This window comes from Oncorhynchus mykiss, chromosome 2 (genome assembly GCF_013265735.2).
Source record: "Oncorhynchus mykiss isolate Arlee chromosome 2, USDA_OmykA_1.1, whole genome shotgun sequence".
Lineage (NCBI taxonomy): Eukaryota > Metazoa > Chordata > Actinopteri > Salmoniformes > Salmonidae > Oncorhynchus > Oncorhynchus mykiss.
Genome location: NC_048566.1, coordinates 86,600,159 through 86,625,442, shown reverse-complemented (window position 1 = coordinate 86,625,442; position 25,284 = coordinate 86,600,159). Strand labels below are relative to the sequence as shown.

Below are 25,284 nucleotides of genomic sequence, written 5' to 3'. Positions count from 1 at the left end.
AGCAGGTCTTCAAGGATCTCTCTGTACTTTGCTCCGTTCATCTTTGCCTCGATCCCGACTAGTCTCCCAGTCCCTGCCGCTGAAAAACATCCCCACAGCATGATGCTGCCACCACCATGCTTCACCGTACGGATGGTGCAAGGTTTCCTCCAGATGTGACACTTGGTATTCAGGCCAAAGAGTTCAATCTTGGTTTCATCAGACCAGGGCATCTTGTTTCTCATGGTCTGAGAGTCTTTAGGTGCCTTTTGGCAAACACCCAAGCAGGCTGTCATATTCCTTTTACTGAGGAGTGGCTTCTGTCTGGCCACTCTACCATAAAGGCCTGATTGGTGGAGTGCTGCAGAGATGGTTGTCCTTCTGGAAGGTTCTCCCATCTCCACAGAGTGACCATCGGGTTCTTGGTCACAACCCTGACCAAGGCCTTTGTGCCCTGATTGCTCAGTTTGGCCAGGCGGCCAGTTCTAGGAAGAGTCTTGGTGGTTCCAAACTTCTTCCATTTAAGAATGATGGAGGCCACTGTTCACTTGAGAACCTTCAATGCTGCAGACATTTTTTGGTACCCTTACCCAGATCAGTGCCTCGACACAATCCTGTCTTGGAGCTCTACGGATAATTCCTTCGACCTCATGGTTTGGTTTTTGCTCTGACATGCACTGTCAACTGTGGGACCTTATATAGACAGGTGTGTGCCTTTCCAAATCATGTCCAATCAATTGAATTTATCACAGGTGGACTCCAATCAAGTTGTAGAAACAATGATCAATGGAAACAGGATGCACCGGAGATCAATTTCGAGTCTCATAGCAAAGGATCTGAATACTTATGCATTTCTGTTTTTTATTTTTAATACATTTTCAAAAATGTCTAAAAACTTGTTTTCACATTGTCATTATGGGGTATTGTGTGTAAATTGCTGAGAATAAAAAAAAAAAAAATCATTTTAGAATAAGTCTGTAACATAACAAAATGTGGAAAAAGTCACTGGGTCTAAATACTTTCCGAAGGCACTGTACATATAAAGGATATTTCATATATTATAAATAGGGATTCTACCAGGCTTGGAGCCTGATTATCTTGGTTACCTCTATTTTCTTGTTTCTGTCTTCAAATTATTAAAGTACCACTTTAGAACAGGGAGTTAGGATTCTGCTAGCTAGAAGATTGTAACGGGCTAATGTGATGCTCCATTAGCCATTACAGAAAAAGTACTGTTAGGCATAGCACAGAGAATTTTCGACCAACCTTAACTTGGCGATACTATCTGCACCATTTCCCCTTTGTGGGCCAGTCCCCTAGCAATTCCAGTTCCAGCTAATGAGATTGACCCCCTAGCCACTTGAGTGACCACTAGCAAGAATCATACACAGCAGAGTGAGAGAAAGAGAGCAATGACGTGGTACACATATCTGCACATGCAATGTATTACGCAATATTCGGGGACCACTTTTGGCTCATGGGTGCTACTTTCAGAACAACTGTCTAAAAAGTATACAAAAGTACCAGAGAATCCCTTTAAGGTTGGTGGAAAATGCTATGTGCTACGCCAAACTGTACCTATCCTGTAAAGACTAATAAAGCCCGTTACAATCTGCTAGACAGGATTCTGTTGGTGTAGAAGGTCAAGTTGTTAAGTACCATGTCAACTAGGTGCTCAAGGGTCGATGTGCCCTTGAGCAAGGCACTTAACTGTAATTGCTCCTGTAAGTCGCTCTGGATAAGAGCGTCTGCTAAATTACTGAAATGTAAAATGTAAACGTCAAAACAAGTGATTCTGTCTCAGAGGCATATATATATATATATATATATATATACAAAAATATTTATGTATTGTTTTGTTCTGTTTCAATCCTTTGGTTCAGTACGTTCAGAAGAGCTGTCATGCTGCCTGTTTCACAAAGGTATCAGTTTATAGAAAACCCCCAAAAAGTTGAAAAACTAGAAAAACTTAAACACAGATATGACCAAAACGAAACATGAACTCTGCCCAAACACAATACACAGAGGACTGTGAAGGACTGGAGCCATGGAGAGGTGACGCCCGAAGTCAGAATGGGAGAAACGCTGAAGACAAGTAATGCTAAAGTATGAAGCATTCAACTATAGAAAACATAACTCCCTTCATTAGCCACTTGTCATTTTGTGGGTAATTCTTGAAAACCGTTTTTATAGTTTCAAAATGTCCAAATGATTGTTTTTTATCCTAATTTAATATTGTATTGTATATATATATATTACTGTAAATATTGATCACATTGTGTATGATCATATATTTTGATACATTGAATGTTAATATTGTCAACCTATGTTATATATTTTTTACCTCCCGTTTCAGGAAGTAATGTCACTGAGAACTGCCCCTATATATAGGACCTTCCACCCCCACCTGGGATATGGATGCCTGATGAAGACCTAAGGGTTGAAACGTTGTTATAAATAAATATCACCTGGGAGCAGCAGTGTGCAGCGTTTCCTTTCTGTTATTCATTTCTACAGTTACAATACACTTGTGTTCCCAGACCACACCCAAAAAGATGACCACTCTAATAGTACCTAAGGAATCATCTTCAGCCTCTCGTCTTCTACATTACTCCGCCCATATAAGAAGACACCTTTGCCTCTGCTTTAGATCATCTTTATGTCCATCTAGGCCTCCATGTTGCCACTGTTCCTCCTGTGTATCTAGCTATGTCCACATGCTTGGTCGTTATTGGGGTACATTCAGTGACATGAAACATTCTGAACGTTGCAGATAGAAATAGAATGAATAGAACTGACATACGCCCCTATTCCATAGGACAGATGATCATGTATGTTCTACTTCATGCATTTCTATCCAAACATTCTGTAACGTTACATCCTCCTGAACAAGACCCAGGTCTCCTTCTCTACCATGCCTTGACCTCTCTCCAGGCCTACTGCTCAGCCTGGCTTAAGTCGTAGCAGAAGTTAAAGTTGCTGGGGGGTTTGGGCACCGGGGGGGCGCAGTCTGGGATGGGCACGTTCTCCAGGTCCAGGAGGCGGAGCTTGATCTCCATGGAAAGCAGGATATCCAGCTCACTCCTCATGCATTCACTACTCATGTCCCGCCCCAAGAGCACGCTCAGTCCATCTGTCCACAGGCAGAACTGAAGGAGGGAGACAGAGATATCATCTTGTTATTTGACCATCTTTGTTATACTTTATGTTTACTTTGGCAATGTACTGTAAATGCTTTAAATTTCCACACCAATTAAGTTATTGAATTGAGAGAGAAAGATAAACAGAGAGAGAGAGAAAGAGAGATGTGTGATATAACTCTGGGAAAAGAGAGTGGGAGAAGGATGTGGACAATACAGACACTAGCTCCTGTGACATGACTACTCACGTCTGTTCTGGATGAGGCGATAAAGTTGAGGCTGTACTCCTCCACGTCATAAGTGATGCTGAAAGCCAGGTCCAACCCTTCCTGCAGGACACAGCATAACATAGTTTATGGAGGGCCAGGTACAGTGGGGCAAAAAAGTATTTAGTCAGCCACCAATTGTGCAAGTTCTCCCAATTTAAAAGATGAGAGGCCTGTAATTTTCATCATAGGTACATTTCAACTATGACAGACAAAATGAGAAAAAAAATCCAGAAAATCACACTGTAGGATTTTTAATGAATTTATTTGCAAATTATGGTGGAAAATAAGTATTTGGTCAATAAGAAAAGTTTATCTCAATACTTTGTTATATACCCTTTGTTGGCAATGACAGAGGTCAAACGTTTTCTGTAAGTCTTCACATGGTTTTCACACACTGTTGCTGGTATTTTGGCCCATTCCTCCATGCAGATCTCCTCTAGAGCAGTGATGTTTTGGGTCTGTTGCTGGGCAACCCAGCCACATTTCATCTTCAATGCCCTTGCTGATGGAAGGAGGTTTTCACTCAAAATCTCACGATACATGGCCCCATTCATTCTTTCCTTTACACGGATCCGTCGTCCTGGTCCCTTTGCAGAAAAACAGCCCCAAAGCATGATGTTTCCACCCCCATGCTTCACAGTAGGTATGGTGTTCTTTGGTTGCAACTCAGAATTCTTTGTCCTCCAAACACGACGAGTTGAGTTTTTACCAAAAAGTTATATTTTGGTTTCATCTGACCATTTGACATTCTCCCAATCTTCTTCTGGATCATCCAAATGCTCTCTAGCAAACTTCAGACGGGCCTGGACATGTACTGGCTTAAGCAGGGGGACACGTCTGGCACTGCAGGATTTGAGTCCCTGGCGGCGTAGTGTGTTACTGATGGCAGGCTTTGTTACTTTGGTCCCAGCTCTCTGCAGGTCATTCACCAGGTCCCCCCGTGTGGTTCTGGGATTTTTGCTCACCGTTCTTGTGATCATTTTGACCCCACGGGGTGAGATCTTGTGTGGAGCCCCAGATCGAGGGAGATTATCAGTGGTCTTGTATGTCTTCCATTTCCTAATAATTGCTCCCACAGTTGATTTCTTCAAACCAAGCTGCTTACCTATTGCAGATTCAGTCTTCCCAGCCTGGTGCAGGTCTACAATTTTGTTTCTGGTGTCCTTTGGTTCTTTGGTCTTGGCCATAGTGGAGTTTGGAGTGTGACTGTTTGAGGTTGTGGACAGGTGTCTTTTATACTGATATCAAGTTCAAACAGGTGGCATTAATACAGGTAACGAGTGGAGGACAGAGGAGCCTCTTAAAGAAGAAGTTACAGGTCTGTGAGAGCCAGAAATCTTGCTTGTTTGTAGGTGACCAAATACTTATTTTCCACCATAATTTGCAAATAAATTCATTAAAAATCCTACAATGTGATTTTCTGGATATTTTTTTTTCTCCTTTTGAATGTCATAGTTGAAGTGTACCTATGATGAAAATTACAGGCCTCTCTCATCTTTTTAAGTGGGAGAACTTGCACAATTGGTGGCTGACTAAATACTTTGTGGTCCCACTGTACATAGTGTGAAAGAGGAAATTAGCTGTAGGGCCAAAGGTGTGTTCAGGGGACGTTGTCAGTAGGGGCAGTGGTAGCCAATGCTGATGGGGGGAATCTAGCGGGCAGTGAGCCGGCAACTGGAGGGCTGCTGGGATCAATATCTCAGTTTCCACCTTCTGCTGATGTTCAATTTAACCCCCTAAATTTCTCATTGGGTGCTGCGCTGCCCTCTGCTCCAGCCTCTCCAACCATGTGTGTGTAGGTGTATATATCGGGGGAGGGGGTTGGATAAAAGCAGAAGACACATATCCATTCCTTATATCTTATCGTACAAACCTTGGTCTGTTTGCCCTTATTCTCCTTCATGTGAGGGCAGTCTTTCCCTGTCAGCAGTGCTTTGATATCTGCAACAGGAACTGAGAGAGGAAAATAGGAAAAGCATGTTTAGCGGCACACTTCAGCGTTGAACACAGAGCCAATGACAAGAGGGTGATGTCAAAGGAGTGTCAAGGCTACAATGGAAGGTTAGAGTCACTCATAGTGTTGCTGTTGTTAAAAACTCACTCTTTTCCTGGAGACTCTCGATGGGGGGTGTTTCTGTGTCCTCCTCCACATCGCCAAAGTGCAGGACTTTGTGATTGGGTGACAAACGACAGTACCACAACTTATCTGAAACGACCAATAATAACAAATCATCAGCATGATTAAAGAAAGGGCATCTGTCTCTTCATCTACCATCCTTCATTCGTCTCCCTATTTTTCACTGGGGGTTGGGCTCTCCTGGTAGCTTCCCCTTTTACTTTTCTCTCTCTTTCTAATGTAAATGCCTGTCCACCCCTCACAGAGGTGCGCAGAGTCTCACCCTGTCTTCGTCGACTGCTGATCTTGCGGAAGAGTGTTCCCTGACACAGGCGGTTCAGTCTCTGCTGGCGAATCAGCTCCAACAGCTCAGGTTTCAGACGCTCCTTCAGCTCTCTGCAGGGGCAGAGACAAAGAAAGAGTCACACACACTGCAAGTAGGGGAGAGCCAGGATGAAAGTACTATGGGTCTAAAGTAATGCACTCAATTTCTCAGATAAGATAGAAGCTAGATTGATGTAGTGAAGTCAGTATGTTCCTAATGCATAGGACGGGCTCCCTACAAAAAAAACAAAGTCCTACAATGTTTCGCCGAGCTATGGCTAAGCATGAATAGTCAATGAAAATGGTGAGAAACACCATTCCCATTAAAGTGAGACGAGAAAAGGATGGTTAATACAGCTATTATGTCATCCATTTTAGTCTGATTAATATTGTAAGGCAAAATATAGTGGTTGCACAACATTGTGATGTTGATGCATAGTTAATTAATTATTCAAATCGACACAAACATAAAATTATGGCTGATAGTACATTTGTTGAACGTAACGAGCATTACAAACCAGAAACATGGAGATAAGACAGATATTGTGCGCTTCTCGCAAACTGTTACTTCCGTTCCAAGGCTGTGTTACTCCTGCCCCGCCGGCAGGTACAAAAGTAAAATAAATTAAATTAAATTACAGTTGCTAATGGCAGAGGAGATATATACGTTGTTTGTCATAAAATATGGTCTCTCTAGCTCTATCGATCGCTGAGTATTTAGGAAGAAAACTAAAAGTGTTACTTTTGTCCCAGTTCTCCCATACCCATAACACACTCAACATCATTCTATTCAATTCAATGAGCATTATTTGACCTGAGACTGATAAGTGAGTATCTTGCATTGCTAAAGCAAGGACAGAATATAGCAACACCCCTGATTTCATAGGGGTTGAAAGCATTCTGGACCAGAGAAAATGCTAAACAGAACTATTTTGCTAGCACAAACTGGAATATGTTCCGGGATTCTTCCGATGGCATTGAGTACACCACATCAGTCACAGGCTTCATCAACAAGTGCATCGATGACGTCGTCCGAACAGTGACCGTACGTACATACCCCAACCAGAAACCATGGATTACAGGCAACATCCACACTGAGCTAAACATCCAGACAGCGCCCCATACTACTGTGTGTTGTCCAATCACGTGTGCTATTTAAATCACTTCACAAAACTCAGCCAATCAAAGTGAATGTTTACAATGCATGTTAGGAGACTGATGTTGTCAGAGAGAGAGACAGCGAGAGAAGCAAAAGCGGAAGCGAGGGGAGAAATTATAGAATGGCATGTGAAAAGGTCAGGAAAGTCGATCCAGAAAATGTATTTTTCTTAGAGGAGTGGACAGACAAATATGCATTTATCCTTCCCGCAGCGAGTGTCAAATAACTCTGCCTGATATGTTCAGAGACCGTGGCTCTAATGAAACGTGTCAGAGTGAAGCGCCACTACGTGACAAATCACAGATCTTTTGAGCAAACATATCCACATCAGTCTGAGGTGAGGGCACGCAAAATAAATGAACTCAAAGCCCAGTATGATCGGTCCACCAGAGTCCTCTTCCATGCATTCACTGCCCAACAACGTGCAAACGAATGTTCACAAAAAATTGCTTGGATTTTGGGTCAACACCAAAAGCCATTTACTGACGGGGGAGTGGTGATGGAGTGCATGAATGCTGCTGCTGAAACTTTACTTGATGGTAAACAAAAAGACGAGCTGTGTGAAAAGATCAAGCAAATCCCAATGCCACGTACAACAACAACAAGAAAGAGTGAAATACTCGTTATGAAGCTATTCGGAGTGCACCATGCAGGACATTAGCTGTTGATGAACCTACTGATGTGAGTGATAAGGCCCAGCTTCTGGTATATGTTAGATTTTACCACACAGAGAAGAAGGAATTATGTGAAGACCTGTTAGGTGTAACACCACTCGAGACACATACAAGAGGAAAGGACACATACACAAAGCCATAAAGGAGAAGTTGAGAAAGAGGGGGATAGATCTAAAACAAGTGGTCTCTATCACCTCAGACGGGGCCCCTGTCATGACAGGAAGAGAGAGAGGAGCTGTGGCACGGCTGAAAGAGGACAACCCTGATCTCACTGCTTACCACTGCATTCATCAGTCTGTCCCGTGCACCAATCTATCAGAAGAGTATGCTGAAGTGATGAATACAATGATGAAACTCATCAACTTCCTCAGGGCATCCTCATCTCATCAACATCGCCTGCTGAGAGAATTCCTGAAAGGAGTTTAGGCAAATGCAAATGACCAACTGCTGAACAACAATGTAAGATGGCTCAGTAAAGGCAGGGTGTTGGAATGCTTTTGGTCCATTCGAAAGGAAATAACAGCTTTCCTAGTACAGCTCAGGAGTCAGAAGGCAACATAGTTTTCACTATTTTTGCAAGACAAGAGCAAAATGGATATTGTTGCTTTTTTGGTAGACATCACATCACACCTTAATGAGCTCAACGTGAGACTACAGGGCAAGAACAATTCAGTTTGTGATTTGATGACATCTGTCTGGTCCTTCCAGAGGAAACTGGAAGTGTTCAAGGAAGATCTTCAAGAAAACTGTGCACACTTCCCAAAAGTCCAGGAACAGATTCAGGGTGAGAGAGATGTTTCTCCTCATGTTGAATTCATAGATAAGCTGATTGGAAACTTCAGAAATCGCTTTGACAGCTTCAGCCTTGGACAGCAGCTCCTTCTTCTAATTGAGAATCAATTCCTCATCATAGATGTCAGGGGATTTTTAAAGGAGGGGACAAAGACCTTCAAGTGGGCACATGCTGGATCTCTACAGATGGAACTGATTGATCTGCAAGCAAATGTTGCACTAAGAGAGCACTTTCAACTAACTGATCATGACACTTTCTGGCTGCAGACTGTGTCTGAGACTGTTTCCCCTGGTCTAACCAAAGTATCATTACACACCGTGACCATGTTTGGCTCCACATACAGTTGTGAGTCTTCTGTCTCCAATCTGAACATCATTAAAAATAAGTACCATTCTAGACTCACCAATGAGCACCTACATATGTGCATGAGAATGGCACTGACATGAGAATGGCACTGAATGGCACTGATTCCAGCCAAGGTTCAAATTACTGGCAGGGAAAGCAAAAGCCCATTTCTCTCACTAAAGAAGAGATATGGAGAAGTGAAGTGTGAGAGAGTAGGAAAGATGAATATTAAACCTGTGGTTTCTTATTTGTTCAAAAATCAAAGCACTTTTTTCAGAAACAGGCACTTTTGTTATTTTTTTGTGAAGATGCAGTCTTGTTTAACTTGAAATGAGAACATTTGTGATAGGCCTACTTTTATTTATGATTTGGCTGCATATTTATTTTTACCTCATGTTTAATGTGTCTGCATTGAAAATGTGCAATAAATATTGTTGAAATGTTATTGAAATGCAGTACTTTGTTTATTAGCTATACATATACAAGAACTACATATGCCCCCAAATGACTGTATAGTTGACTGTATGAGGTGACTGTATAGTTCCCTTAAGGATAAGCACCTTTAGTAAATCCGCTTTCTCTGTGAGAGCTTCCCATGTCTGGAATACACTGCCATCAGACACACATAACTGCACCACCTATCACACTTTCACAAAATGTATGAATACATGGCTAAAGGTCAATCAGATTTGTGATCATAATCCCTAGCTGTGTATTGCCGCTTTCCATGTTGTCTGTTGTCTGTAGCTTGTGAGGTGTGGAAACACTTTGTTGCTTTTATGAATTTTGTCTTGCTGCTTTTTGTTCTATGTTGCTCTGTCTGTATGCTACGTCTTGCTTGTCCTATGTTGCTCTGCGTGTGCTCACTGCTCAATGATTGTCTATATTGTAATTGTTTTTAATAACCTGCCCAGGGACTGCGGTTGAAAATTAGCCGGCTGGCTAAAACCGGCACTTTTACTGAAACGTTGATTAATGTGCACTGTCCCTGTAAATAATAAAATAAACTCAAACTCAAATCATAGAGCATGTTATACATTTTAATGGTTTTGGACCTTTGGGGGGAGAAAATGTTAGTCACTGGGCCTCTTTGAATTCTAATTGTGCACCCCTGGCCTTTATGGTGGAAGTCAGAGAGCTGGTCGTGTGGTGCCAGGACAACAACCTCTCCCTCAAAGTGATCAAGACAAAAGGAGATGATTGTGGACTACAGGAAAAGGAGGACTGAGCACGCCCCCCATTCTCATCGACGGGGCTGTAGTGGAGCAGGTTGAGAGTTCCTTGGTGTCCACATCATCAACAAACTATCATGGTCCAAACACACTAAGACAGTCGTGAAGAGGGCACAACAAAGCCTATTCCCCCTCTGGAGACTGAAAAGATTTGGCATGGGTCCTCAGATCCTCAAAAGGTTCTATAGCTGCAACATCGAGAGCATCCTGCCTGACTGGTTGCATCACTGCCTGGTATGGCAACTGCTCGGCCTCTGACCGCAAGGCACTGCAGAGGGTAGTGCGTACGGCGCAGTACATCACTAGGGCCAAGCTTCCTGCCATCCAGGACCTGTATACCTGGCGGTGATAGGAATGTCCTAAAAATTGTAAAGAACAACCCTAGTCATAGACTGTTCTCTCTGCTACCACATGGCAAGCAGTACTGAAGCGCCAAGTCTAGGTCCGAAAGGCTTCTTAACAGCTTCTACCTCCAAGCCATAAGACTCCTGAACATCTAATCATCCCCCCCCCCCCCCCCCCCCCCTTTACGCTGCTGCTACTCTCTGTTTATTATCTATGCATAGTCACTTTAATAACTCTACCTACATGTACATATTACCTCATTTATCTCAACTAACCGGTGCCCTCGCACATTTTATCTGTACCGGTACCCCCTGTATATAGTCTCGCTATTGTTATTTTACTGCTGCTGTTTAATTATTTGTTACTTTTTTACTTATCTATTTTTAACTTATCAGTTATTTTTCTCTAACGTTTTAAAGCATTGTAGGTTAAGGTTTTAAAGCATTGTTGTATTCGGTGCATGTGACAAATACAATTTGATTTGATTTGATTTTGATACACACTGAAGTATACACAAATACACACACTACGGGGGCTGATCGCTTCCCTCTAGAGGCCTTTGGGGGAAGTACAGGCTGACAAGGGGTTGTGTGTGTGTGTGTGTGTGTGTGTGTGTGTGTGTGTGTGTGTGTGTGTGTGTGTGTGTGTGTGTGTCATAGAGAGAGTGAGAGAGAGCGAGATGGAGAGAAAAAAAATCTGCTCAAACAGTTAAAGGACTCACAATACAGGCGGGGCGAGGGTCTCCTCTTGGTGCAGCCGCTCTGTCTGGCGTAGTTTGAGGATCTCACTGTAGTTCAGAGCATTCACCTTGTTCTTAAACAGCTCCAGAGACGTGGGCTTACTGGACAGCGTCCTAGTGATCTGCTCACGCACAACCTGCATTACCTAAGGATGTGCAGAGAGAGTCAACAATGATTATTTAAATGGAAAAAATACCAGCTATGTTATGGCTGTAGAAATGGTTTCTCTGGCGGGTTACACTATTCAAAAGTATGCAGTACTGTATATCATAGTTTATGTATGTTTGAATATATTTCAGTAGCTAGCAATTTGAGTGAATGTGGGTATGAGTTGAGAGAGCGCTGGACACAGTGATGCTTACACAAGGCTTTACACACCTTTTAGATAAAACGATGCTAAATAAATTCACGTCACCAAATAATTGATTAAAACACACTGTTTTGCAGCAAAGGTCAACAGTAACCTTAACAACACTCTGTATGGTAGCACCATGGGGTAGCCGGAGGACAGCTAGTTTCCGTCCTCCTCTGGGTACATTGACTTCAATACAAAATCTAGGAGGCTCATGGTTCTCACCCCCTTCCATAGACTTACACAGTAATTATGACAGCTTCTGGAGGACTGACATGTTGTCCAACCAATCAAATGATCAGAGAATGAATCTAGTACTGAAAGCATAAGCTACAGCTAGCTAGCCTAGTTTTGAACAAATACTTTTATTCAAAAAAGAAAGAGAAGCGAGAGAGAGCTAGCTATATTTTGTTGTATTATATTTATTTACACTTATCTAGTGAATGCAGCTAGCTAGTTTAGCCTATTCAAACACCCAGCTCAAACAGAGAGGGATGCTATGTTACCTAGCTGGCTATGGTTATCCAACATTGGAACCTTTCCAAGTCAAGGTAAGCTTTTGATTGTATTAATGTATTGCCACCGGGGCCTGCAGGTGTAACTGCATAACATGCTTGCCGATCGTACATTGTACTGCATGATTGTAGAGAGTTTACTAAGGTGTTAGTTCTAGTAGCTATGTTGACTATGACATTAGGCTCATTTGGTGACAATGATGTAGGCTGTGTGTAGCGGTTAGCGGTTGTGATATGAAGGTTTGGCTTGGAAAGCTTTTTTAGCCTGGTCACAGACAGCTGATGTGTTGTACATTGAAGTCCACAAGTGAAGGGAAAAGGTGAGAGGAGGAATATACAATGAGCAAAGTGTACATGCTGTTTGTATGTGGCTGCTATGAAAGTGAACTGTGTTTGCGTGTGATCATGGGTGTATTCTTCCCCCGATTCTGTTGAAAAACGTTTCTTAAACGGAACGAAACAGGGATAAACATACCTGAATTTGTCCAATAGAAACTGCAGTTTGCCACTGCTGGACTAATGATTACACTCTAGGGCCTAGATCAACTAGATGCAGGCAAGAGTGTGCAATGCAGTATTGAATGTGTCACTGTCTGTCACCTTGATTACTCAAATTATTCTCTCAACCTGTGCACCTACGTTGTAAACTTTCATTCATAGGCTAGGTTTGGAGCAATATCATGATGGGTATAGGGAACATGTTGAGTATCATGTAGTAGCCTAAACCTATCAATGTCACATGTGAATGGAATATGAATGACAATCATCCAATATGCTTTAATAGAAATAAGGCCATGCTCATAAAAAAATGATCGTCCTCCATCATCTTAAACGGCACCGACCGCCACTGGTGTGTGTCTGTATGTGAGAGAGGAAAATCTATGTTTCTCTCTACCATTGTGGCCAGTTTAAACATTCATTACAGAAATCTATGAGAACACACCAAACCCAACACAATTTAATTCAATCTCCCTCTTTCCTCCCCTCCTCTGTCTCTCTCACTTTATCTTCATCTCTCTTCCTCTCAGCGTGTCCCTACTTGGAATGTGTCTCAACACTGCTCTTGACCCCAAGCAGCCGTTGCCATGGGAATGTCATTTTTCTGTGCATCGTGGTAACCTGCCCTCTCAAAAGCTCCACAGCACCACAGTATGGAGCCCTTTTATGAAATAATGTGTACAGATATGTGAAGGGCACAATAACCATGACCCATGAAGGATGACAGGCTCTAAGTTACAGAGTGTCCATAGAGACCCCAGTATCTATGGAGTAAGAAGCAAGGAGCAAACAGTGTATAGCAATGGGGCACTCATCATCTATCTGCTGTGCATACAGTACTCATGAGGCACATAGTTGTATTTGTCAGCAGCAAGTCTATTGGACCAATTCATCCCAATGCCTGTCGTGCTGATGTTAAATCCAAAATAATCAAGCCTCAATAACAGAAATGAAAGGAAATAGAATGCAACACCTGTAACAAAATACATATTACTAAAAACAATATAACTTTACAACCAGTGACCATTAAACAAATATCCTGTGTTAAACACAGAATTGGACAAGGGTACACTACAACACAGCAACTACTGTACATTACATACACAGCACTTTATGGTATAGTAATCACACAATTCTAAAAATATATTTTTTAAAAGCCCAGAATTGTACTAATATGTAATAGCCATGTAATATAATATGTATTATAAACTGGGTGGTTCGAGCCCTGAATGCTGATTGGCTGACAGCTGTGGTATATGAGACCGTATACCACGGGTATGACGAAACATTTATTTTTACTCCTCTAATTACGTTGGAAACCAGTTTATAATAGCAATAAGGCACCTCAGGGGTTCTAAGGGCTGCGTCCAGGCACTCCAGATTTGGTCGTGCATTTGAACAGTCCTTAGCCATGGTATATTGGCCATATATCACACCTCCTCAGGCCTTATTACTTAATGAATCCATGTAGGCACAAAAATATCTTTATAACAACACATCCAAGGACAATGGCACTAAAACTGTAACCGAAATTCAGACAGTAATTTTATATTCTGATAAATACTTGAACAAAACAAAGCTATAATTGACACCTTGCTTAAATGCCCCCAAGCTCCACCCTGTGTAACAACATTATCCACATTCTGTGTACATACCACCTATAAATGATAAATTAACAAAAATACAGTCTCTCACCTCCATAGTGTGTCCTTCAAGTACAACCCAGAGGCCAACAATGTTAGTTCCAGGGTCAAGAGAGAGAGAAAGGGAGATATGAGAGGAGAGAAATGGAGGAGAGGACAGCCGAGGGGGGAATAAGAGAGAGTAGCACCTTTATGGCATCATAGTCCAGAGCTAAGGTTATTTTGTAAACACATAGTCACAAACACTCCCATCCGGTGCCTCTCTTCCCTGCCGTCACTCCTCTGGTTTAGCCAATAGAAAGAGAACCCTAGTACAGGAGACTGTTACCTCAGCCATAGTGAGGAGCAGCTGTCTCTGTTCCCTTACAACCCAGCAGTGTGTGTGTGCACGGGAAAAGTGTGTGTGTGTGTGGTGGGGGGGTCGTCACACACACATTCACACAGCGCTAGTTGGAGGCCCCCAGCTGGCAGCAGCGTGTTGCCGGTAGCGATTAACGGCTGAAATCGACAGCACAGTTAGGGGTTTATTGGAGAGAAGTGGGAGAGAGAGAAAGAGATGGAGAGACAGGGTTTGTGATTGAATGAGAAGAGAAACAGCGAGACTGCAACAGAGCGGTAAAGGATGAGAGGTGAGTCTGAGGTACATGGTAGTAAAAGACAAATATAGACTCTCATTATGGCTTGTTGACAGTCTAACTGAGGTGTTGAATTTGCTCCTGTGAGACAAGCATGGACGGGACAGACACCAGTCACTCTTCAAGCAGTAAACAACACATTCGCTAAGCACCAGTAGTCTGCATTCATTCCCTTAATATTTCTCATCAGACCTAAAAAGTATCTGACTAAAGGGTGAACTAATCTAAAGCGGAGAGAAGAATAACACAAGCAACATAGGAAGATGCCTTAGTTTTATATCCCCCCTCTCTCTGTCTCTCTTTCTAACATGGCTGACCACTGTCCAGCTCTCCATTGTCGGCGTCCAGAGGTTTTTCTCTTGTGTAATTACTGCTGATGGAAACAAGCGATTGTGTGGGGCCTTTATCCCTTGCTATGATTCTGCTATGGAGCGGGATTCTCTTTGTGCTTCTAATGCCCCATTGTCCCTGCCCCACGGGACTGTGGAAGGGAGTTGTGGGCACAAGCTGTGCAACACAATGACACAAGGTGTCACGTCCTGGTCAGGGCGTGAGTTGGGGTGGGCATTCTATGTTTTTGTTCTATGTGTGTGTCATAGTTATATGTGTTTGGCCTGGTATGGTTCCCAATCAGAGGCAGCTGTCAATCATTGTCTCTGATTGAGAACCATACTTAGGTAGCCTGTTTTCCCACTATGGTTTATGGGTAGATGTTTTCTGTGTCTGTATTTCACCATACAGAACTGTTTCGATTTTCATTGTTTCACTTTGGTTATTTTGTATTTCAGTGTTCAGTTATATTTCATTAAAATGGACACTTACCATGCTGTGTATTGGTCTGATCTTTCATACTCCTCAGATGAAGAAGATCGTTACACAAGGTTAGGGACTTATGACCAAAATATAGTACCCAACATCCAATTTGGACCAAACTTCTTCATACGAATGAGTAAGACATGAGGAATCCCCCAAAATTGTCAAAAACCGCCCATGTACCCCCCATACCAAGTAGTATGAAGCTGTGGCTTGGAGTATTGCTTCTCCATACTACAGTGGCAAGAAAAAGTATGCGAACCCTTTGGAAATACCTGAATTTCTGCATAAACGGGTCATAAAATTTGATCTGATCTTCATCTAAGTCACAACAATAGACAAACACATTGTGCTTAAACTAATTGCACACAAACTATTGTATTTTTCTTGTCTACATTAAATACATACTTTAAACACTCACAGTGTAGCTGGGAAAAAGTATGTAAGGCTAATGACTTCTCCAAAAGCTAATTGGAGTCAGGAGTCAGCTAACCTGGAGTACAATCAATGAGACGAGATGTTGGTTAGAGTTGCCCTGACCTATAAAAAACGCTCACAAAATTTGAGTTTGCTACTCACAAGAAGCATTGCCTGATGTGAACCATGCCTCAAACAAAGGAGATCTCAGAAGACCTAAGATTAAGAATTATTGACTTGCAAAAGCTGGAAAGGGTTACAAAAGTATCTTTAAAAGCCTTGATGTTGATCAGTCCACAGTAAGACAAATTGTCTATAAATGGAGAAAGTTAGCACTGTTACTACTCTCCCTAGGAGTGACCGTCCTGCAAAGATGACTGCAAGGGGGGTGATGATGTGGCAGGTGGCAGCATGGTAGGCACAGCTTGTCCCATGAATTAATCACAAAAAAATAGCTGATAACTACGAAACAAACATTCTGGATACTATAGTGAATCTGGAACTATTTATTGATCAGCATTTTGATATGCTCGAAAAAGAAACGGATACATCGAATCGAACAAGAGAAGATCTTTCCTCGAGTTCTGCGAGCCAAACGGGAGGAAAGCTGCCTTCAAAAATTCCAAACTTAACATTGGAAGGGGATGTTTTTATAACTATGTCTCCAGAAGATAGAGCATTGCTTACAAGCATGAGCGATCAGTTAACAAAAACTAGATCTATTGCCTGGGCTACTGGGGGAGGTTGAGGCTTTAAAAACAGGAATGGATTACAGTAATAAAAATATGGAAGAAATACGAGCGGAAAATAAAATATTGAAAATATTGGACTCCCTAATAGACACTACAGAGAGGCTACGGTATGATAATAAAACAATGACAGCAGAATTACTTGATCTAAAGTGCAGAAGTAGGAGAAATAATATTGTTATACTGGGAATAAAGGAGGATGAAAACTAAATCTATCAGTCAACGGAGGAAAAAGTCAGTGTTCATGAAACGTAATCTCAAGATGATGGATGAACAGGATGAACAGGTGGAAACAATTGATTTTCAAAGAGCTCACCGTTTTGGTGGAAGAACAGAGGGAAGGCCCCGTCCGATCGTAGCTATGCTAACCCACTACGAAATGAAAATTGCCTTCTTACAACAGGGTAGGGAATTGAAGAACTTCCCATTCTCTATTAATGAACAATTTCCTCATGAAATAGTAGAGAGACGACGTGCCCTGTACCCCACTTTCAAAAGGCTCTGAGCAGAGAAGCAGAATGTTTGTCTAGTGGTCGATAAATTACATGTAAATAATCAAATGTTCAAGGACTGGAAGATTGCAACGTGGCTGTGAGTGTAGCTACCTCCTGTTGAAGTAGTCCCCAATACATATTTGCACTGCATCACACAGTACAAATATGGATTTATTGTTTTTTTACAACAACAACAAAGATGTTTCATGCACTATTGAACCGTGGACTATGTGGACTTAAAATAAGGTTGGATTTATGGTAATGCAGAATGGGTATGATGAACTTATCATTTTTCTATCTAGGCAATGTGGAACTTTGAACTATATGGACGTAATATCAGGTTTTGATTCAGGGGAAGGCAGGGATGGGTAAGGCTGACCTTTTTTTTCTTTATGATTTTTTATGTATTTCATTTGAAGATTGTACATTAGAAATATCAAGGTCGTTTTTATTTATACAAATTTTCTATAGGATTAAGGTCAGGGCTTTGTGATGGCCACTCCAATACCTTGACTTCAATACCTCAACAATACCTTGTAAGCCATGTTGCCACAACTTTGGAAGTATCCTTGGGGTAATTTTCTATTTGGAAGACCCATTTGCTACCAAGATTTAACTTCCTGACTGATGTCTTGAGATGTTGCTTCAATATATACACATCATTTTTCATCCCCATGATGCCATCTATTTTGTGAAGTGCACCAGTCCCTGCTGCAGCAAAGCACCCCAACAACATGATGCTGCCACCCCCTGCTTCATGGTTGGGATGGTGTTCTTTGGCTTGCAAGCCTCCCCATTTTTCCTCCAAACGTAACGATGGTCATTATGGCCAAATAGTTATATTTTTGTTTCATCAGATCAGAGGACATTTCCCCAAAAAGTACGATCTTTGTCCCCATGTGCAGTTGCAAACCGTAGTCTGGCTTTTTTGTGGCGGTTTTGGAGCAGTGGCTTCTTCCTTGCTGAGCGGCCTTTCAGGTTATGCCGATATAGGACTCATTTTACTGTGGATATTGTCATGGTCGTCCTCCTCTTCATCTGAAGAGGAGATGCGAGATGGATCGGAAGACCAAAATGCGGCGTGGTATGTGTTCATCATTTATTTTACTACAGAAAAACACTGAACACTGAAAACCCTATACAAAACAATAGACAAACTAACAACCGTGAAGCTAATGCAAACTGCGCTGAAAGAAGCAATCAACATAGACAATCACCCACAAACAAACAGTGCAACCCAGGCTACCTAAGTATGATTCTCAATCAGAGACAACTAATGACACCTGCCTCTGATTGAGAACCATACTAGGCCGAAACATAGAAATCCCCAAATCATAGAAAATCAAACATAGACTGCCCACCCAACTCACGCCCTGACCATACTAACTAAATACAAAAACAAAGGAAATAAAGGTCAGAACGTGACAGATATAGATACTTTTGCACCTGTTTCCTCCAGCATCTTAACAAGGTCCTTTGCTGTTGTTCTGGGATTGATTTGCACTTTTTGCACCAAAGTACGTTCATCTCTAGGAGACAGAACGCGTCTCCTTCCTGAGCGGTATGACGGCTGCGTGGTCCCATGGTGTTTATACTTGCCTACTATTGTTTGTACAGATGAACGTGGTACCTTCAGGCGTTTGGAAATTGCTCCCAAGTACGAACCAGACTTGTGGAGGTCTACAATTCTTTTTCTGAGGTCTTGGCTGATTTCGTTTGATTTTCCCATGAGGCACTGAGTTTGAAGGTAGGCCTTGAAATACATCCACAGGTACACCTCCAATTGACTCAAATGATGTCAATTAGCCTAACAGAAGCTTCTAAAGCCATGCATAATTTCCTGCAATTTTCCAAACTGTTTAAAGGCACAGTCAATTTAGTGTATGTAAACTTCTGACCCAATGGAATTGTGAAACAGTGAATTATAAGTGAAATAATCTGTTGTTGGAAAAATTACTTGTGTCATGCACAAAGTAGATGTCCTAACCGACTTGCCAAAACTATAGTTTGTTAACAAGAAATTTGTGGAGTGGTTGAAAAACTAGTTTTAATGACTCCAACCTAAGTGTATATGTAAACTTCCGACTTCAACTGTATGTCCTAATTGTAGAGGTTGTGTATATTATGGCTTAAAAGCTGTTATATAGTGCCGCCCTTGTTCGCCAATGTGAATCAGAATGATTAGCTTTTAAAATAAAACGTTATAAATATGAATAGATGTATTATAGGCCTAGGATAAAGGATTATATAATTAAAAACCCGCCTAGGTTCTCAATTGGAATAGGCCTATACGATCCTAAAATAATTGGTATTAACCTTTTACATTTAAAAAATTAATCTCAAAAGAAAAAATGTAAAGGATGATTATTCTTCTGATACACACTGGCGAATGGATGGATTAGATATTGTCAACAGGGTTGTTGTCTCTAGTGTGTGTGTGGGCTGGTTAACACTGGGATAAAGTGATTAAAGTTAACGGTATAACTATCACAATAATTGGCTTATGGAAGCACTTCTCTAAGCGAGAGATATTATATATTTCTATATAAGTTATTTATGCTACCTTTTATATTATTGATCCTAATGATATAGGACGGTGCTCGGCAGTCGTCGTCGATGGCCTACTAGCTGCAACCAATCCATTTTTCCTTTTCGTTTGTGTCTGTCTGTCTGTATTGTTTACACCTGTGTCCTATTAGTTGATTTCGGTGGGTTTATTTACCTCCGCTGCCTGTTAGTCTTTGTGCGGGATTGTTGGGTCGAGCGGAGGGTGAGCATCTGTTCCATCTACGGCAGGAGACGGGGAGCGCACAAGACTTTGCTCTGGAGTTCAGGACATTGGCCGCCCACGCAGGGAGGAATAACAGGGCCCTAATTGACCGCTGTAGTGCAGCTTACGTGAGGACGTCCGCAGAGACGCTACCCTCACCCTGGACCAGCTAGTGGACATGTGCATCAGGTTGGACAACTTGCTGGCTACGTGCGGGCGTCCAGATCGGGTCCTGTTGGTTCCACCCCCCAGCGCCTCCGCTCTAACCCCCATGGAATTAGGGGGTGCTGCAGCGAGGGCGATCGGAGGAGGAGCCTCCTCCTACACTGGGTGTGGTTGGAGAGGGCACACTGCCGACTGGTGCTGGAGGAGCTCATCTGGGAGTCGAGACGGCAGGCCGAGTACTGTTCGGACACCCCAGGTGAGTCAGCACCAGGCTCACCCAGAGCCCCCTGTTGGTCACATGTATGTGTTAATTTCTTTCCCCCATTCCCAGCATAAAGCGCTAGTAGATTCAGGCGCAGCGGGGAATTTTATGGACCGCGGTTTCGCGCATAGGTTAGGGATTCCCCTTGTTCAGATGGACAAACCCTTCCCTGTGCACTCCCTAGATAGTTAACCATTAGGGTCAGGGGTGGTCAGGGAGGCCCCGGCTCCACTGGACATGGTTACTCAGGGGGGTCATGAGGAGAGAATTAGTCTCTTCCTCATAGATTCTCCTGCGATTCCAGTGGTGTTGGGGATTCCCTGGTTGGCCTTTCACAACCCCACTATTTCGTGGCAACAGACGGCTCTAAAGGGGTGGTCAGAGGAGTGCTCAGGTAGGTGTGTGGGAGGTTCCATCGGTGCAACGACGGTGGAGAGTCCAGACCAAATCTCCACCGTGCGCATTCACCCCGAATATGCCGATTTGGCTATCGCCTTCTGTTAAAACAGGGTGACCCAATTACCACCCCATCGACGAGGGGATTGTGCGATAAACCTCCAGGTAAACACAGCACTTTCCAGGAGTCACGTGTATCCCCTATCACAGGAGGAGACGGTGGCTATGGAAACATATGTCTCTGAATCTCTGAGGCAGGGGTACATTCAGCCCTCCACGTCACCCACCTCCTCAAGTTTATTTTTTGTGAAGAAGAAGGAGGGAGGTCTGCGTCCGTGCATTGACTATAGAGGTCTAAATTCTATTATGGTGGAGTACAGTTACCCACTACCTCTCATCGCTATGGCGAATGAGTCATTTCACGGAGCACGCTTCTTCACAAAACTGGATCTCAGGAGCGCCTATAACTTGGTGCGTATCCGGGAGGGAGAAGACAGCGTTTAGTACCACATCCGGCCATTATGAGTACCTCGTCATGCCGTATGGGTTGAAGAATGCCCCAGCAGTCTTCCAATCCTTTGTAGACAAGATTCTCAGGGACCTGCATGGGCAGGGTGTGGTGGTGTATATCAATGACATTCTGATATACAGTGGGGAGAACAAGTATTTGATACACTGCCGATTTGCAGGTTTTCCTACTTAGAGGTCTGTAATTTTTTATCATAGGTACACTTCAACAGTGAGAGACGGAATCTAAAAATCCAGAAAATCACATTGTATGATTTTTAAGTAATTTATTTGCATTTTATTGCATGACATACGTTTTTGACACATCAGAAAAGCAGAACTTAATATTTGGTACAGAATCCTTTGTTTGCAATTACAGAGATCATACATTTCCTGTAGTTCTTGACCAGGTTTGCACACACTGCAGCAGGGATTTTGGCCCACTCCTCCATACAGACCTTCTCCAGATCCTCCAGGTTTCGGGGCTTTCGCTGGGCAATACGGACTTTCAGCTCCCTCCAAAGATTTTCAATTGGGTTCAGGTCTGGAGACTGGCTAGGCCACTCCAGGACCTTGAGATGCTTCTTACGGAGCCACTCCTTAGTTGCCCTGGCTGTGTGTTTCGGGTCGTTGTCATGCTGGAAGACCCAGCCACGACCCATCTTCAATGCTCTTACTGAGGGAAGGAGGTTGTTGGCCAAGAACTCGCGATATATGGCCCCATTCATCCTCCCCTCAATACGGTGCAGTCGTCCTGTTCCCTTTGAAGAAAAGCATCCCAAAGAATGATGTTTCCACCTCCATGCTTCACGTTTGGGATGGTGTTCTTGGGGTTGTACTCATCCTTCTTCTTCCTCCAAACATGGCGAGTGGAGTTTAGACCAAAAAGCTCTATTTTTGTCTCATCAGACCACATGACATTCTCCCATTCCTCCTCTGGATCATCCAGATGGTCACTGGCAAACTTCAGACAGGCCTGGACATGTGCTGGCTTGAGCAGGGGGACCTTGCGTGCGCTGCAGGATTTTAATCCATGACGGCGTAGTGTGTTACTAATGGTTTTCTTTGAGACTATGGTCCCAGCTCTCTTCAGGTCATTGACCAGGTCCTGCCGTGTAGTTCTGGGCTGATCCCTCACCTTCATCATGATCATTGATGCCCCACGAGGTGAGATCTTGCATGGAGCCCCAGATCGAGGGTGATTGACCGTCATCTTGACCCTCTTCCATTTTCGAATAATTGCGCCAACAGTTGTTGCCTTCTCACCAAGCTGCTTGCCTATTGTCCTGTAGCCCGTCCCAGCCTTGTGCAGGTCTACAGTTTTATCCCTGATGTCCTTACACAGCATCCTGGTCTTGGCCATTGTGGAGAGGTTGGTGTCTGTTTGATTGAGTGTGTGGACAGGTGTCTTTTACACAGGTAACGAGTTCAAACAGGTGCAGTTAATACAGGTAATGAGTGGAGAACAGGAGGGCTTCTTAAAGAAAAACTAACGGGTCTGTGAGAGCCGGAATTCTTACTGGTTGGTAGGTGATCAAATACTTATGTCATGCAATAAAATGCAAATTAATTACTTAAAAATCGTACAATGTGATTTTCTGGATTTGTGCTTTAGATTCCGTCTCTCACAGTTGAAGTGTACCTATGATAAAAATGACAGACCTCTACATGCTTTGTAAGTAGAAAAACCTGCAAAATCGGCAGTGTATCAAATACATGTTCTCCCCACTGTATTCCACTACACGCGCCGCGCATGTGTCTCTGGTGCGTAGAGTACTTGGGCGACTGTTGGAGCATGACCTGTACGTCAAGGCTGAGAAATGCGTGTTCTCCCAACAGGCCGTCTCCTTCCTGGGTTATCGCATTTCCACATCAGGGTTGGTGATGGAGTGTGACCGCATTGCAGCCGTGCGTAATAGGCCGACTCCCACCACGGTAAAGGAGGTGCGGCGGTTTTTAGGGTTTGCCAATTACTACCGGAGGTTTATCCGGGGTTTTGGGCAGGTGGCTGCTCCCATTACCTCACTGCTGAAGGGGGGACCGGTGCGTCTGCGGTGGTCGGCTGAGGCGGACAGAGCGTTTTGTCGCTTGAGGACTCTGTTTACAGAGGATCCCGTGTTGGCTCATCCGGATCCCTCTTTGGCGTTCATAGTGGAGGTGGACGCATCCGAGGCTTGGATTGGAGCCGTGCTCTCACAGCTCTCGGGCGCGCCATTGAAGCTCCGCCCCTGCGCTTTCTATTCGAGAAAGCACAGCCCGGCGGAGCGAAACTATGACGTGGGGGACCGGGAGTTGCTGGCTGTCATAAAAGCTCTGAAGGTGTGGAGACATTGGCTTGAGGGGGCTCAACACCCTTTCCTCATCTGGACTGACCACCGCAATCTGGAGTACATCCGGGCGGCGAGGAGACTGAACCCTCGCCAGGCAAGGTGGGCCATGTTTTTCACCAGATTCAGATTTACGATATCGTATAGACCAGGTTCCCAGAACGCTAAGGCAGACGCACTGTCCCGTCTGTATGATACAGAGGAGCGGTCCATCGATCCCACCCCCATACTTCCGGCCTCTTTTCTGGTGGCGCCGGTGGTGTGGGAGGTGGACACGGACATCGAGCGGGCATCTCGGTCAGAGCCTACTGCACCTCAGTGTCCAGCTAGACGGAGGTACGTCCCGCTTGGTGTCCGTGATAGGTTGATTTGGTGAGCGCACACGTTACCCTCCTCTGGTCATCCGGGTATCGATAGGACGGTGCGAAGCCTTAGGGGGAAGTACTGGTGGCCCACTTTAGCTAAGTACATGAGGGTTTATGTCTCCTCCTGCTCAGTGTGCGCTCAGTGCAAGGCTCCTAGACACCTGCCCAGAGGGAAGTTACAACCGCTCCCCGTCTTACAACGGCCTTGGTCACACCTGTCGGTAGACTTCCTGACCGATCTTCCTCCATCCCAGGGTAACACCACGATCCTGGTCATTGTGGATCGGTTTTCTAAGTCCTGTCGTCTCCTCCATTTGCCAGGTCTCCCTACGGCCCTACAGACTGCGGAGGCCCTGTTTACTCACGTCTTCCGGCAATACGGGGTGCCTGAGGACATAGTTTCTGATCGGGATCCCCAGTTCACGTCCCGGGTTTGGCGGGTGTTCATGGAGCGTCTGGGGGTCTCGGTCAGCCTGACCTCTGGTTTTCCCCCCGAGAGTAATGGGAAGGCGGAGAGAGTAAACCAGGATGTGGGTAGGTTTCTGCGGTCGTATTGCCAGGACCGGCCGATACCGGGTATCGTTTATTTTCCCTGTGTGTGGCGACCTCGTTTGGGCGTATTCCCCCCCATGATGTTGTTGAGTGCCACTGGGACTTCCTTGCTCTCCTGCTCTTGATTCCTGCACCTCCCTCCTTCAAGGAGGCACATAACAGGCTGGTTTTATAGGTTTACTCGCTCTGGATTGTCAGTACTGCATGTGTTCTTGGCTGTTGTGCGTGGCTGTGCCGGAATAAGGGAGTGCCCGGGGTTGTCTTGCGATATATTTAGGTTGTTTTCTCTTCTTTGTTTCATTTTATATTTTATTTTTTACCAACAATTGAATCCAATGAACTGAGCAGGCTGGGCTGACATGCTTATAGCCTTGCTAGGACTTTCAAATATGAGCATGCTGTTAGATTGTGCTGTTATTATTTAAATTAATACTATCTATTATTGTAACTATTTTTTCTGACTGTTTTCCATGTTATTTGGTTAGTTCTCTTAGGCATCTTCATAGATAATTATGTTATCATAGGATTGCCCATATTTCCCTCTGGCCAACACCAATTGGCGGCCAAGGATTTGCCTTAGGACGCAAAGGTGTGTCATGAGTCAGGGAGATGGTCTGATGGTCTTAGTGACAACAGACCTAGATATGCTGGGAGATTTTAGTGGGTGGAATATTAGGACAATTAGAGGTTTACAAAGTAGCAGCTACA

General features: G+C 43.7%; 1 protein-coding gene across 2 annotated transcripts in view; it reads right to left on the bottom strand.

Moving 5' to 3' along the window:
• Positions 1-900: 900 nt before the first annotated feature.
• The window catches only part of LOC110498595 (engulfment and cell motility protein 3), a 50,974-nt gene continuing 26,590 nt past the window's right edge, over positions 901-25,284 (bottom strand). The window contains exons 1-7 of one of the 2 annotated variants that reach the window (XM_021575254.2): positions 14,177-14,414; positions 11,098-11,261; positions 5,788-5,900; positions 5,490-5,594; positions 5,262-5,341; positions 3,368-3,448; positions 901-3,128 (exon numbers count right to left, since the gene is read on the bottom strand). In XM_021575254.2, coding sequence (XP_021430929.1) covers positions 2,916-3,128; positions 3,368-3,448; positions 5,262-5,341; positions 5,490-5,594; positions 5,788-5,900; positions 11,098-11,261; positions 14,177-14,182 — 762 coding nt within the window. In that variant the 5' untranslated portion in view covers positions 14,183-14,414 and the 3' untranslated portion in view covers positions 901-2,915. Of the gene's footprint in view, positions 3,129-3,367; positions 3,449-5,261; positions 5,342-5,489; positions 5,595-5,787; positions 5,901-11,097; positions 11,262-14,176; positions 14,415-25,284 lie in introns of those variants that run through there. The other variant, XM_021575248.2, reaches the window with a different exon arrangement.